We start from the raw sequence: 12,289 nt of genomic DNA, 5'->3' as shown, positions 1-12,289 counted from the left end.
TATTGCTGCAAAATTTGCAGCATCGTGCCATGACCTGAGGGACAAACACAACCCAGAAACACACCGCCAATAGACACGCTCTCACAGGCCAAAACTGAAATACTGTTACTCATGTACTAGGGCTGCACAATTAATCGAATTTCTAATCGCGATTACAATTACATAATCGTTCAAAGCGGCAATTAATCGTTCAAAGTTCACTTATGTTATTCTGTGTGCTTAAGATGCATTTTTTTCTTTCTACATTTTATCTTAAGGGTTTTTCCCATTATTTTAATTTTAGTTTTAGTATAACACAGGGGTAGGCAAGTTCGGTCCTAGATGTTTCAGGTTTCTTTCAACAAAACAGATATTTTGTTTAGTTTGTTGATTTTTACACTCTTTCTGAGTCTTAGAATTAAACAAGGAACACTGTCTTTGAAATGTGGTTAAAGTGTACTGCTGAATGTATTGACAAGCATTTATGGTAAACTAAAATATACTTTAATGTAGAGCTGCACAATTAATCGAATTTCTAATCACTTTTTTATAATTTAAAGAAGAAACCAATCTGATTTATAGTTGACATTTGAGGCTTAATACTATAGAAAAGCAATAAAAGTTTTTCAGTTAGAGTGTTTTCAGCTGGTTTATTTTCATATAAAAATACGGCTTGCAGTTGCATTAAACAATGGTATAAACATCATTCAATGTAAATTGTGATAATCGTAATTAATAATCGCAATTACAATTTCAAGGGAATAATCGACAATTATTTTTGTCATAATCGTGCAGCCCTACTTTAATGTCATTTCTATTGAAACTTTTATGTCATGTATTTCAGTAAATTTGTAATGATAGTTGCAATTTGGTACATTTAAAATATATATTGTTTTTAAATGTAATATCAAAAACAAACTACAGTTTAAAATTTGAATTGTAAGTATGTAACACATGTACCTTAGTGTTAGTAGTAGTAATTTATTTTTATTGCCATGTCAGCATCTAAGGCTTTTTTCATGGCAAGTACGGAGTTGGAATAAATCTACAAACACAAAATAAAACCAAATAAGCACAAAAATACAGCAGATAAAATTCTACAAGATTTTTTTTAATTAACATATGATAAAAAAAATCTAAAATCTTCAGGTAAAATTTTACTAAACAAGTCCCTTAGTGTGTTACTCAACACATAAAAAAGGTACTATAAAGCATGACAAAAAAAATATTAAAATATTTGGTTAAGAATTTTAAGTAAAACTTTCAAATGTTTAATTTGACATTATTATAAAGTGTACCTAAAGTATGTTAAGAACGTGTGCTCTTTTTAAGTACTATTATATAGTATTTTATTCATCAATATTATATAATCTGCAAGTACAGGTGTTTAATATATATATTTATTTATATTTAATAGATATCTTTAAGATTTGAGTTAAACTACAATGTCTCTGTTCAATGAAAGTCAATAGGGTTCTGTATCAATAATGCATCCAGGTTAGGAACAAATAAAAATAATTTAAAAGTTGTAAATAAAAGATTACTCAAGTTAAAAAAAAAAAAAAGCCATTTCAATTAAAAAAAAATACTTCAAAATATCACATTTAATTCAATGTGTATACTTGCCGTTTCTTTTGTTCTTTGTTTGTTAAATGTACTAGCAATTTCTGAGTGGAAATTGTTTCTACACTATTGGTGAAATGGCAGATTTACTATCCCTTTAACAAATCCCACATCCCCAGTAGTGGTTTAACTGCGCTGGATCATACACTGATGGTAATCAATAGGGTGTTTGATTGATTACGTCCAGCACTGAACCCTCATGTGGCTTAACTCAGCCCTAGCGTATGAGGTCTGTCCTGAGAAGCCTTCAAATAAAGGCAGAAAGTGGATCACTCTCCATCCACTTTGAGGATCAGCACTGATCTGCTAAAGCAGGTGAGTCATGAACGAAAATAAAGGTACAAATGAGCAAATGCAGATCAGGTCAGAAAATGGAGTGAAGGCTAAAACTCGGATGCTCAGAATACATTGACCTGTCTGTACTGTAATGAGATTAGCTCCTGCACAGGTAAACGGACCGGGATTACTGAGAGATCAGACTCCATACAGTTATAACTCTCCAGTGGAAGGGTCAATCCCATAACGCAACACAAGAGTCGGACGCTTTAGCTGCCTCCTCTACAATTAGACTGAGCAGAAATAGGCCTCAGTCTGCATTGAGCAAACTAAAACAGTCAAGGATTTTACTTTTAAAATAGTAAATGCTTAAAAGGTTGGATGTGTTTGAAGATGGACCATGTTTTGTAATGATCAGCATATTCTGGTTGGTCCAAAGATGGTATAAGGAGGAAAAGACAGACCGGTCGTAAATAATAAAAGGGACAAATCGTAACCCTCAAAATAGTTGTTGCAGAAATTAACTCAGTTAAAAGAGAATTAAAGATCCTCTCTTGTCTGGCCTGGTAACCGAAAGGTAACCATTAAACCACAAGGGGGATTGTGTCTGAAATCAGTCTACTGTAAATTGTGTACTGTAAACTTTATTGTAAACAGGAATAAAGGCAAAGACAAAAGACTTACCTGAGAGCTCTGCTGAGTTTGTCGTAGTTCATCTGAGGTTTGCACTTGCGGGCGCCCCACAGCCTGGCCACCTCATCAGGGTCTTTGATCACAAACTCCCCGTAATCTCCTTGCCAGGCAATCACATCATGATACTCCTCCTTCCTCAGCAGCTCTAGGATAAAGTGCCACAGCTGGATCTGTCTGGAGCCAGGACTGGACTCGGGCTTATAGGCCCAGTCTGGGAACGTAAGCCCTGCAGAGATGGAGAGAGCAGAAAGGAGAGATCAGACCATGGTTGATATGTACTCTATATTGCATGTATATCATATCAAGGTTTGACCTTGGCCATGGACAGATCCTATTCCCCTACTTTTCAGTTTACATATAAAATAAAGCCCAAATCCTCTAAAATAAAATTACAACTCTGGCCAATACCAATAAATGGCCAATATTAAAATTCTTTACAACTTTATCTAAATAAATTGAAAATAAAACCACACAAATTACAATTACTGTGAATTATAGCATCATCACAACATTATAATATGAGCATGAAAAATGGATATATTTACTTTCCTAATATACAGATTTATAGATTTATATATATAGATATATATACGGTATATAGATTTCCTAAAGATTACAATTAACAGTGCTATTACCATTGGGTTTTTAAAAAATTTACTTAAAAATAGTGGAAATTGGCAAAACCATAAAGTTTCCAGTATTGACCAATATATATCCCTATTTGTATTCATGCATTAATTATAATTATGAATTATTACTTTTTTTAAATTACAAGGTTGGAGGTTACTGGAAATTGGCATTTATTATTAGGTCAATTCAGTCTATACATTTATCTGTGTCAGGTTCCAATAGCACTAGTTAACCATCTTTTTTACTTAACATTAAAATTATTTTACAAGCAAGTAACAGAGAATTAACGGCATAAAATGCATATCTTTCATGCAATGCAAGTCATTTTAGAAAAAAAGCTTCTACCGAATGTATAAATGTAAATCTTCAAAAAGCTCTATATCGTCACATCTCTTATCATCAATCACCCTGAGGTCTGATTTGAGAGTCACCAGCAACCTCACTCTCAATCTAACACACAATCTGATGCGATTGGCATATTCTAGAATCAAGAAATCTGATGATAATTTAGATAATTTGAAAGGGCTGCAGAGAGGATGGAGGGTGTCCAGTCACTGAGGGTGAGGACGGGTGAAGTGGGGTCAGGCAGGGTCAGGTTAGGCTCAGGCTGGTAAATGTCGGATAGGGTAACGGCTCACAGTGGTTCCTCAACAACTGATCCTCTTAACACTCAGTTTCACACACAGAGGCCCTTCTCTCTCACACACACACACACACAGACACACACATTTACTTGGCTATGTAAATCGGGACATTTTATAGACTTCTAGTTAAATACTATAACCTAACCCTAACTTACAACCAAAGAGGAAACTTTCTGCATGTTTACAGTAAAAAAAACAAAACAACTTTATTCATTTTATACCACTTTTACAAATGAAGACATCTCCAATAGCAGGTTTCGTCAGATTTGGCTCACTTATGGTTACAAATATGTCCCCAAAATAATGTTAAGTAGGTACACACCCAAACACAGGGAAAGTTTTTCTTTACCAGACAGCTTTACTTTGTGATTTAACCATTATTCAAACTGTCTAAACGATCTCTAATGGAGCTACCTTGAGTTTAAATGCATTTAAACCTTCATTTCATTCTTCAATTCATTCCTGCAGAATAAAATATTTAGAGAGTCTTTTCTCTACAAAACCATTCTCATTTATACCTTTATAAGGCATTTGGGATACTTTTTTTATCCATTTAGATCAGACTATGCAGAGTTTAAAATCAACCTTGAATCAGTTTTGCTTTTATTATAAATGATACAAACACTCCTCAACAACTTCCGACAATTTACTGATTCGTAGAATCAGACAAATCACTTCCTCTTGATGACTCAACAGATCTAAAATACACACTCAAGTGGTTGTTTTTCCTGTTTCTACCTACCAACAACCTGAACAATATTTTTTCTTTCTTCAAGACAGGAAACCAGTGAAAAACAGTGCCTTTTCTATACATTTTGAGAGGCAGTTGATAAATAAATGTCAATGTCTTTTTACACTCGGACTGGAAAGATGTTTATCACACTTTTACCTTCAGCAAATGAACAGAAGTAGATTTACTGAACACTGAGCACATCCTATAACCTCTACTTGCTCTCAAAACATCACACACAGACACACAAACTCTTAGAGGGTACATCTGATTGCTCCTTTAAGAGGTCAAATGTACCATGCACCAGAGAGCGAAGTCTGACTTCAGGAACTGCAGACGGGGATCTGGTTTCACAGCTCACATTCTCTCTCTCTCTTTCACACATACACACACACACACACACACACACACACACGTGCACACACATGAAAAGGATCCATGCTAAGAAGTTTGAGCTAAATTCAATATGTCTGTCAAACTCCCTGATGAACAATGAAGAGGAGACACTATGAGTCACACACACACACACACACACACACACACACACACACACACACACACACACTCACCAGCAGGCACAGATACAGTTACTGCTCTATCGTAACACACAAACATCAGTGTTGATTCACATTCAGATCTGCAATCACTCATACAATTCAACTCATCCAGCGCTCTGATTCAGGTGTGATCTGAATGAATGTGCTGTCCCAGTCGAATGATCTCTATATTCGTCTCAGGATGAACGGCTGTGAATAAACTAACAGTGAGCTCATGTTTTAGGATGAAACCTCTTCAGGCACTGTGTGTGTGTGTGTGTTATTAATCATGTTACAGGTGATTACAGAGTGTCCCAGCATAAATGCTCTGTAATGACCCATGTTTCACACCCACATTGTATCACACGACACCCCTGCATTTCTCAGAAATACACACCTATACATACTAACACAAGTATGAAAACTACTGTTTAAAAGTAAGGGGTCTGTAGGATTTTTTTATGTTTTTGAAGCATTTTAAAAGTATTTTATGCTCTCAAGGCTGATATATTATTATTTATTTATTTGACAAAATAATATTGTAAATTTTTTATTTTAAAATTTTATTACATTTTTTCATATCTTTTAATTTCTTTGTAAAGCCATTACTTTAGTCTATAGTGTCACATAATCCTTCAGAAAACATTTCATTATGCTGCTCTGGTGCTTAAGAAACATTTCATATTATTGTTAGTTGAAAACAGTTGCTTAACGAAGTGTGAAAAGTGTGAATGCGTGTTCTTTAATGAACAGAAAGTTTGAAAAAAAGTGTTTATTTTAAATAGAAATATTGGTCACACTTTATTTTAAGGTCAAATTCTCTGTATTTACAAACCATTAACTATGACTTTTGCCTCAATAAACTACTAATATGCTGCTTATTAATAGTTAGGTAGTTGTTAAAGGTGCAGTAGGAGATCTTGGAAAATGCTAACTTTAGCCTGATAGCACTGAAAGCGAACATCCCACCCTCCCTGCAATCGCCATCCAAAGCCACGCCCCCTGAATGCATATAAGCTCACAGACCAGAATACCAGAGACAACATTACTACAATAGGCTACATCAGCGGTTCCCAATTCCAGTCCTCGCACTGGATGTGAAGACATGTGTGTGTGGGTGTGATGTGTGTGAAGACGCTGCACAGCGCAAATCCGTGAATGAATGTTCTGAAGTGAAGTAAACTTCAACGGATTTCCCCTGCTCAGAGAATAGGGAGCAATGAACACAATGTAGGGATCATATTGATCGGAACATAGTTCATGCACGTAGCTCACTTCTAACGAGCTGGTTATCTGAAGCGGGTGTGTTAACTAAGCGAGACATGCAAAATATGCAGAGCGGGGGGCGCGAGGACTGGAATTGGGAACCGGTAGGCTACATCATGTGTCATTCACCTGTGCGAAGACTTTAAAAGTACTACAATACCAGGAAGGAAGATCGGGTTGTTGATGTTTGTCTGCAATTCTCGCTCTGTCTCCACAGCGTGCGTGAACGCGCTGATGACGTATCCTGTCTGCGCGAACAGGGTGAGCAGAGGGATGCTAATACATACTGTACGTTGACAGGCAGGTAGGAAAGCCAATTAAAACGCTCGGACCGAGCGTTTTGATTGGACGAACATTTCTTGGTCCTACGCCTTCCACAGAATATATAAATACAGATAAGTACATTTGGCCCACTTAATTTAATGATTGCTATCGGGATGTGAAGAGACTTTCAACCAGCATAACAAAAAATGTTTCTGAAGGCAATCACCTAGTGCACCTTTAAGTTTAGATGTTGGGTAGGATAAGGGATGTAGAATATGGTCATGCAGAATATGTGCTTTATAAGTACTAATAAACAGCCAATATGTTAATAATAGGCATGCTAATAAGCAACCAGTTAATAGTGAGAATTGGTCCCTATACTAAAGTGTTACCGAAATATTTCATGGTCAATTATCAATTTAGTGCATCCTTGCTGAAAAAAGTATCTTTTTTTGGCCTGCAAATATGGAATGGATGACGCATCCGCAGTTTTACATCACAAAAAGTTTTGTTTCACAGTGCAAACAAAAATACGCAAGAACCTTCACATAATCCAAGGTCGAAATAGCTGAATAAGCTTTTATTTTACAACATTTTAATAAAAGCGACCAATCATCACTAATGTTCATCACCAACTTCAGATTTAAAGGAAACTAAGTCTTTACAAATTTCTTCTTTGTGCACATCCACAGAAAATAAAACCTGCACTGGTTGACAATGACGACGCTAAAGGTTGTTCTGATGGCATTTCATTTTCCCAGACAAAAGCCTCTTATACTAGTAACTAGGTTATTATTCCCCTTTATTCTAATTCTATTGGCGGATTAGGACACACATATTTTAATAAACCTTTAAATTGGGATGTTTACACAAAATTTACCAAAAAAAAAAATTTTATTTTAATTTTGAACTGAAATGAATCAAATCGGATTGTGTCGAAAGATTCCGACCCCTAATAATATAGGGTTCTATGATTTACGCAATGCAGAAATTTGGGGAAAATTAAATCAATTTCATAGGACTCTAAAAACTTCAGTCTAAAATCAAGCCCTAATGTAAAAATCTAACAAGCCATGGAAACTGTACATAACTGACAATTTCTTGTTTTTGAAAGTAAAAAAACATGAAGTCCACGTGTGTGATGATGAGTTGTGTGTCCTAAGGAGTTGTGCGAGTGTCTTAATAGCATGCTGGGTTGTGTGTGAGAGTGTATGACCTCATCCCCCCCACCCTACTTATCCTTTGTGACCTTCGCCACCCCACCCCCTGTACGCTGCCATCTCTCTCTCTCTCTCTTTGCCCCGCTCCCCCCAGGGCGAGACACTAGATCCCCATTACAGAGGAGAGAAGACAGACCCACAAACACACACACACACACACTGCATCAATAATGCAACAACCTGACTGCCTGAGTGTGTGTGGTTGGGAGATATTCTCTCTGTCCTGGGATGCCGGAGTGTTTGAGAGTTAAAAAGAGAGAAGAAAACTTAGAAGAACGTAGAAAACCGAGCGAGGTGATAGAGAGAAGAGACAAGACAAGAAACAGAAGAGAAAAGAGATGAGAGAACAAGAAGGAAAAGAAAAGAGGCGGCCTGAGGAGGGGGTGGGAAAGAGGGAAACAATAGAGAGAGGGAAAGGGGGATGGGGTGAGAGAGAGAGGGATGAGATCATAGCTCTTCTAGTAGTCTGTTGTCACTCAGGTCAAATTGCCTCCCTCTCTCTCTCTCTCTCTCTCTCTCTCTCTCTCTCTCTGAGGCATCGATTGCACTCAAGAATGTAAATCTCGCAGGCACTCCTGCACTTTAGTCTTACATAGGAAGTATTTAAAGAATTCAGAGCATCCAAGGAAACTACCGCTCTGCTCTGCAGTGACGTGTCCATACAGAAAGAAAGACAGGACGACCCACAGAGACGCACTTTCACACTGTAATGCATTTCTAGACCTCATTCCACATTTTCCTAAAATGTCTGAAAGAGGTCAAATACTGGAGGAGGGCAGACATGCATCTGTCACTTTAACTGCACACCATCAGATCCCAAAAATACGGTGGCCGAGAAGTGCAAAGCAGATCACATAAATAGGTATTTGCACTTAGTGTAAATAGCATATTGCTAAAAATACTGCTATTTTCACTTAGTGTAAATAGAATCCATTGCTAATACGAGATTTGGAAAGGGAGAAAAAAAAAGTTCGGCAAAAGGTGGGATCGAACCCGGGTCGATCGCATCAAAAACCAAGGGCACACACTTATCCAGCTGCGCCACTGGAGCTGATGTTTTACAGCCACTTTTTACAGCCACCCGTATTTTTTATTCCAGAGTAAAGGCAATTCATAGAATGGGAACAATAACACAACATAGCTTTCTCCAGGTATCATAGACCTGCTTGGTTGAGACAAGTTGTACTAGGTTTGATAACTGATTTGGTCTGTGGACGGAAAGTTTCACAGAAATCGAATTCTCTCGCTCAGACACACTTTAAGTAATGGGCATGTGGCATTCTCCCTCTTTCAGTGCCGCTAGTGTGTGTGTGCAGACACTCAGACTGCCTCTGCAGTAAGAATGAACAGACTCTTTCACAACGCCTCTGTTTCTCTGTGGGAACAAAACAATCACACGGAGGGCCATTGCCGACCGAACCATGAATCAGCCCTGTAGATCCATTTCATTAACGCAATTAATTACTTTTAAACATTCAAATCAGTCCCACTCTTTCTTCTCCTCTATCCATCCATCTATTTCATCTATCTATCCATTGTTCTATCATCAGGAAAAAATGATCAGGCAGGACTGAGGGAGAGCTTGAAAAAGGGGGAAAGTACAGTGGCCGAGAAGTGCTAAACAAATCACAATTCTGAAAACAAAATAACAAATTACAAATGCAAATGCAAGTCTAAAAAACAAAATAACAATTCAGAAAGCACAACAACAATTTAAAAACATTATAACAAGTCAGAAAACACAATGACAAATTCGAAAACAAAATAACAAGTCAGAAAACACAACGACAAATTCGAAAACAAATTAACAAGTCAGAAAATACAACGACAAATCCGAAAACAAATTAACAATTCAGAAAACACAACGACAAATCAGACAAACCGGAAAAGGTAGGTATAGTTTGAGACAGCGCCATTGGTTTGGGATTACTCACCGCTGACTGGACGAGACATCTGTCAATCAACGTATACAGGGAAGAACCAGCCGAAGAACAGCAGAGTCGTGGTAGAAAGTTCGGAGATGGTATTAAAGTAGCTCAGTTTAAATGTATTGTATGAATTGCCCTTACTCTGGAATAAAAAATACGGGGTGTCTATTTAGATTTAGTTAAAAGTGGCTGCAAGTCATCAGCTCCAGTGGCGCAGCTGGGTAAATGCGTGCCCTTGGAATTGCATATTGTTTTATAATGTACTACAATACTGAAGTGCAGATAATTGCCACTATTTGCAACAAGTAGTATACTCAAAAATACTCAAAGTCAAAAAAGTGACTTTGTGTTTTTTAGACTTGCATTTGCGTTTGTAATTTGTTATTTTGTTTTCAGAATTGTGATCTGCTTTGCAATTCTCGGCCACCGTACAAAAAAGCTCTGATCTTTATATCAATAGTTCATTCATTTTCTCTACAAGAAAGTAGTCTTAATATGTACTGACATTTTGGTAAAAATGTCATTTTGTTTTTTTATGGTGTTTAGTTCATATTATATTTTAATTCATATTTTATTTCAAACTGTTATTTTAATTTTTTTGATTTCGAGTGTGATGACTGGCGTTAACTCAGTTTATTACTTAGTTACTTAAAAAAACTTGTTTTGGCTTGAGGAACTAGTTTCACTACCCAAATTGTGTCTGAAATGTAAGTTATTTAAAGGGATAGCTAACCCAAAAATGAAATTTTTGTCATTAATTACTCGCCCTCATGTCGTTCCAAACCCATAAGACCTTTGTTCATCTTCAGAAAACAAATTAAGATACTTTTGATGAAATCTGAGCGCTTTCTGACTCCATAGACAGCATGGGTACTACCACGTTCAAGGTCCAGAAAGGTAGTAAGGACATTGTTAAAATAGTCCATGTGACATCAGGGGTTCAACTGTAATGTTATGAAGCTACGAGAATACTTTTTTTGCGGAAAGAAAACTTTTTTTAAAGAAATTAATACTTTTTTTCAGTTAAGGACGCATTAAATTGAAAACTTTTGTAACTTTATAATCTTGTGTGCGTTGATGCTTTAATAAAACTATATGCAAAACCACTATGCTGATAAAGTACTTTGAAATTGAAATTGAGAAAGCGAGCAGACAAGAGAGAGAGACTCAAAATAACTTCTCAAAAAGTTCTGAAGGAGTTTCTGTCAGGCAGCACAGAGGAGGGATTCAGCTGTTGGCTGGAAAAAAGCAAAACAAAAACAGCTCTTCCTCTGTCTCCACTTTTCTCAGATGGGAGCTGCCAACAAAGAGAGTTTGGAAAAAGAGGATGGATAGATAAATCAAATTCATTATGATTCAGAAGGATATCATTCTACATCGCTCTCCAAAAGTACTGCAGCCTTTTCTTCTGTTTCGAACAGGACTGAGCAGTATGGGCACAATTTCATTTCCTGTAATTTCTGTGGCACTAGATCTTTATGTAACGTACACTGGACCTGTGACTGTTCCCTGGTCATTTCCACACCTCTGCTGAGACTGTGAGCAAGTATGTGTGTGTGTATGTAAACTGATAGAAAATAACTCGGTGTGAAGAGAAAGGAGACAGATCATCTGTGGTTTAACACTAACAGGTGAGTGTGAGGGCTGAATATAGCACAAAGTCAGCATTCAAAGTGTGTCTTGAGGCCACAAGTGAATTTGTGAGTGTGTGTGGATGAGCATGTTGAGACCGATCTCTTTTTGACAACATACTGTGTGTCTTAAGTCCTTTTCTAATGAAACTTTTCTCAAAACTGTGCCACGTTACCTGAACATCATAACCTTCTCACAAAAGCCAGTGTTTGTTTATATATCTCTCTGTTTTAAAATTCAGTGTAATTTAATTTAGTCACGTGACATTACAAGCTGCTTTGATGTTAAAAAATATTTTAAAGGGTTAATATCATACATTTTCCAAGTATTATTCAATAAATTCTGCTTATGAAGGTACAAAAGTTTACTGTGCCACAAAAATAAATATTTTAGTTTTACTTTGATTGTAAAAACTGAAATGCCCACTTCGCATGTGAAATGAGCTGTGCTCCAGTTCTCACACACCGGCTTGAGAGTTTGCTGTAAGTGTAGTTTTTAACTCCTGTATGCTTCTGCGTTACATTATTGCAAATTCTGCATTACATTGCGATAGGATCACAAAACAATCCATTATAAAATTAACACGTTACGTTCAGGCTGAAATTATCATGGATCTTGTAAATACTATTCTTTAGTGTGACAAAAACTCCACTCCAGCACTGGTCACCTGTTGGTAGAACAGTGGTTTTACTGGCTAAATACAATGAACCAGTACCATGAATTTAGTGAAACCATACTAGTACTGTTTAAGATTATTTATACAGAAAAAAAGACAGAGAGCATGCATTACAACAGATGAATGAGTGTGAACCTGTGTATGAACAGGGTTAAATTTAACTGTCCACTGTAAACACTCACACGCACACAA

General features: G+C 36.7%; 1 protein-coding gene across 1 annotated transcript in view; it reads right to left on the bottom strand.

Moving 5' to 3' along the window:
* The window catches only part of LOC107700185 (ETS domain-containing transcription factor ERF-like), a 51,964-nt gene that overhangs the window by 18,017 nt on the left and 21,658 nt on the right, over positions 1-12,289 (bottom strand). Inside the window, exon 2 of the mRNA XM_016501744.1 lies at positions 2,563-2,797. Coding sequence (XP_016357230.1) covers positions 2,563-2,797 — 235 coding nt within the window. The remainder of the gene's footprint in view (positions 1-2,562; positions 2,798-12,289) is intronic.

This window comes from Sinocyclocheilus anshuiensis, unplaced genomic scaffold, assembly GCF_001515605.1.
Source record: "Sinocyclocheilus anshuiensis isolate Anshui unplaced genomic scaffold, SAMN03320099.WGS_v1.1 scaffold955, whole genome shotgun sequence".
Lineage (NCBI taxonomy): Eukaryota > Metazoa > Chordata > Actinopteri > Cypriniformes > Cyprinidae > Sinocyclocheilus > Sinocyclocheilus anshuiensis.
Note: the sequence above shows the minus strand (reverse complement) of the source record. Positions and strands in the feature narration are given on the sequence as shown.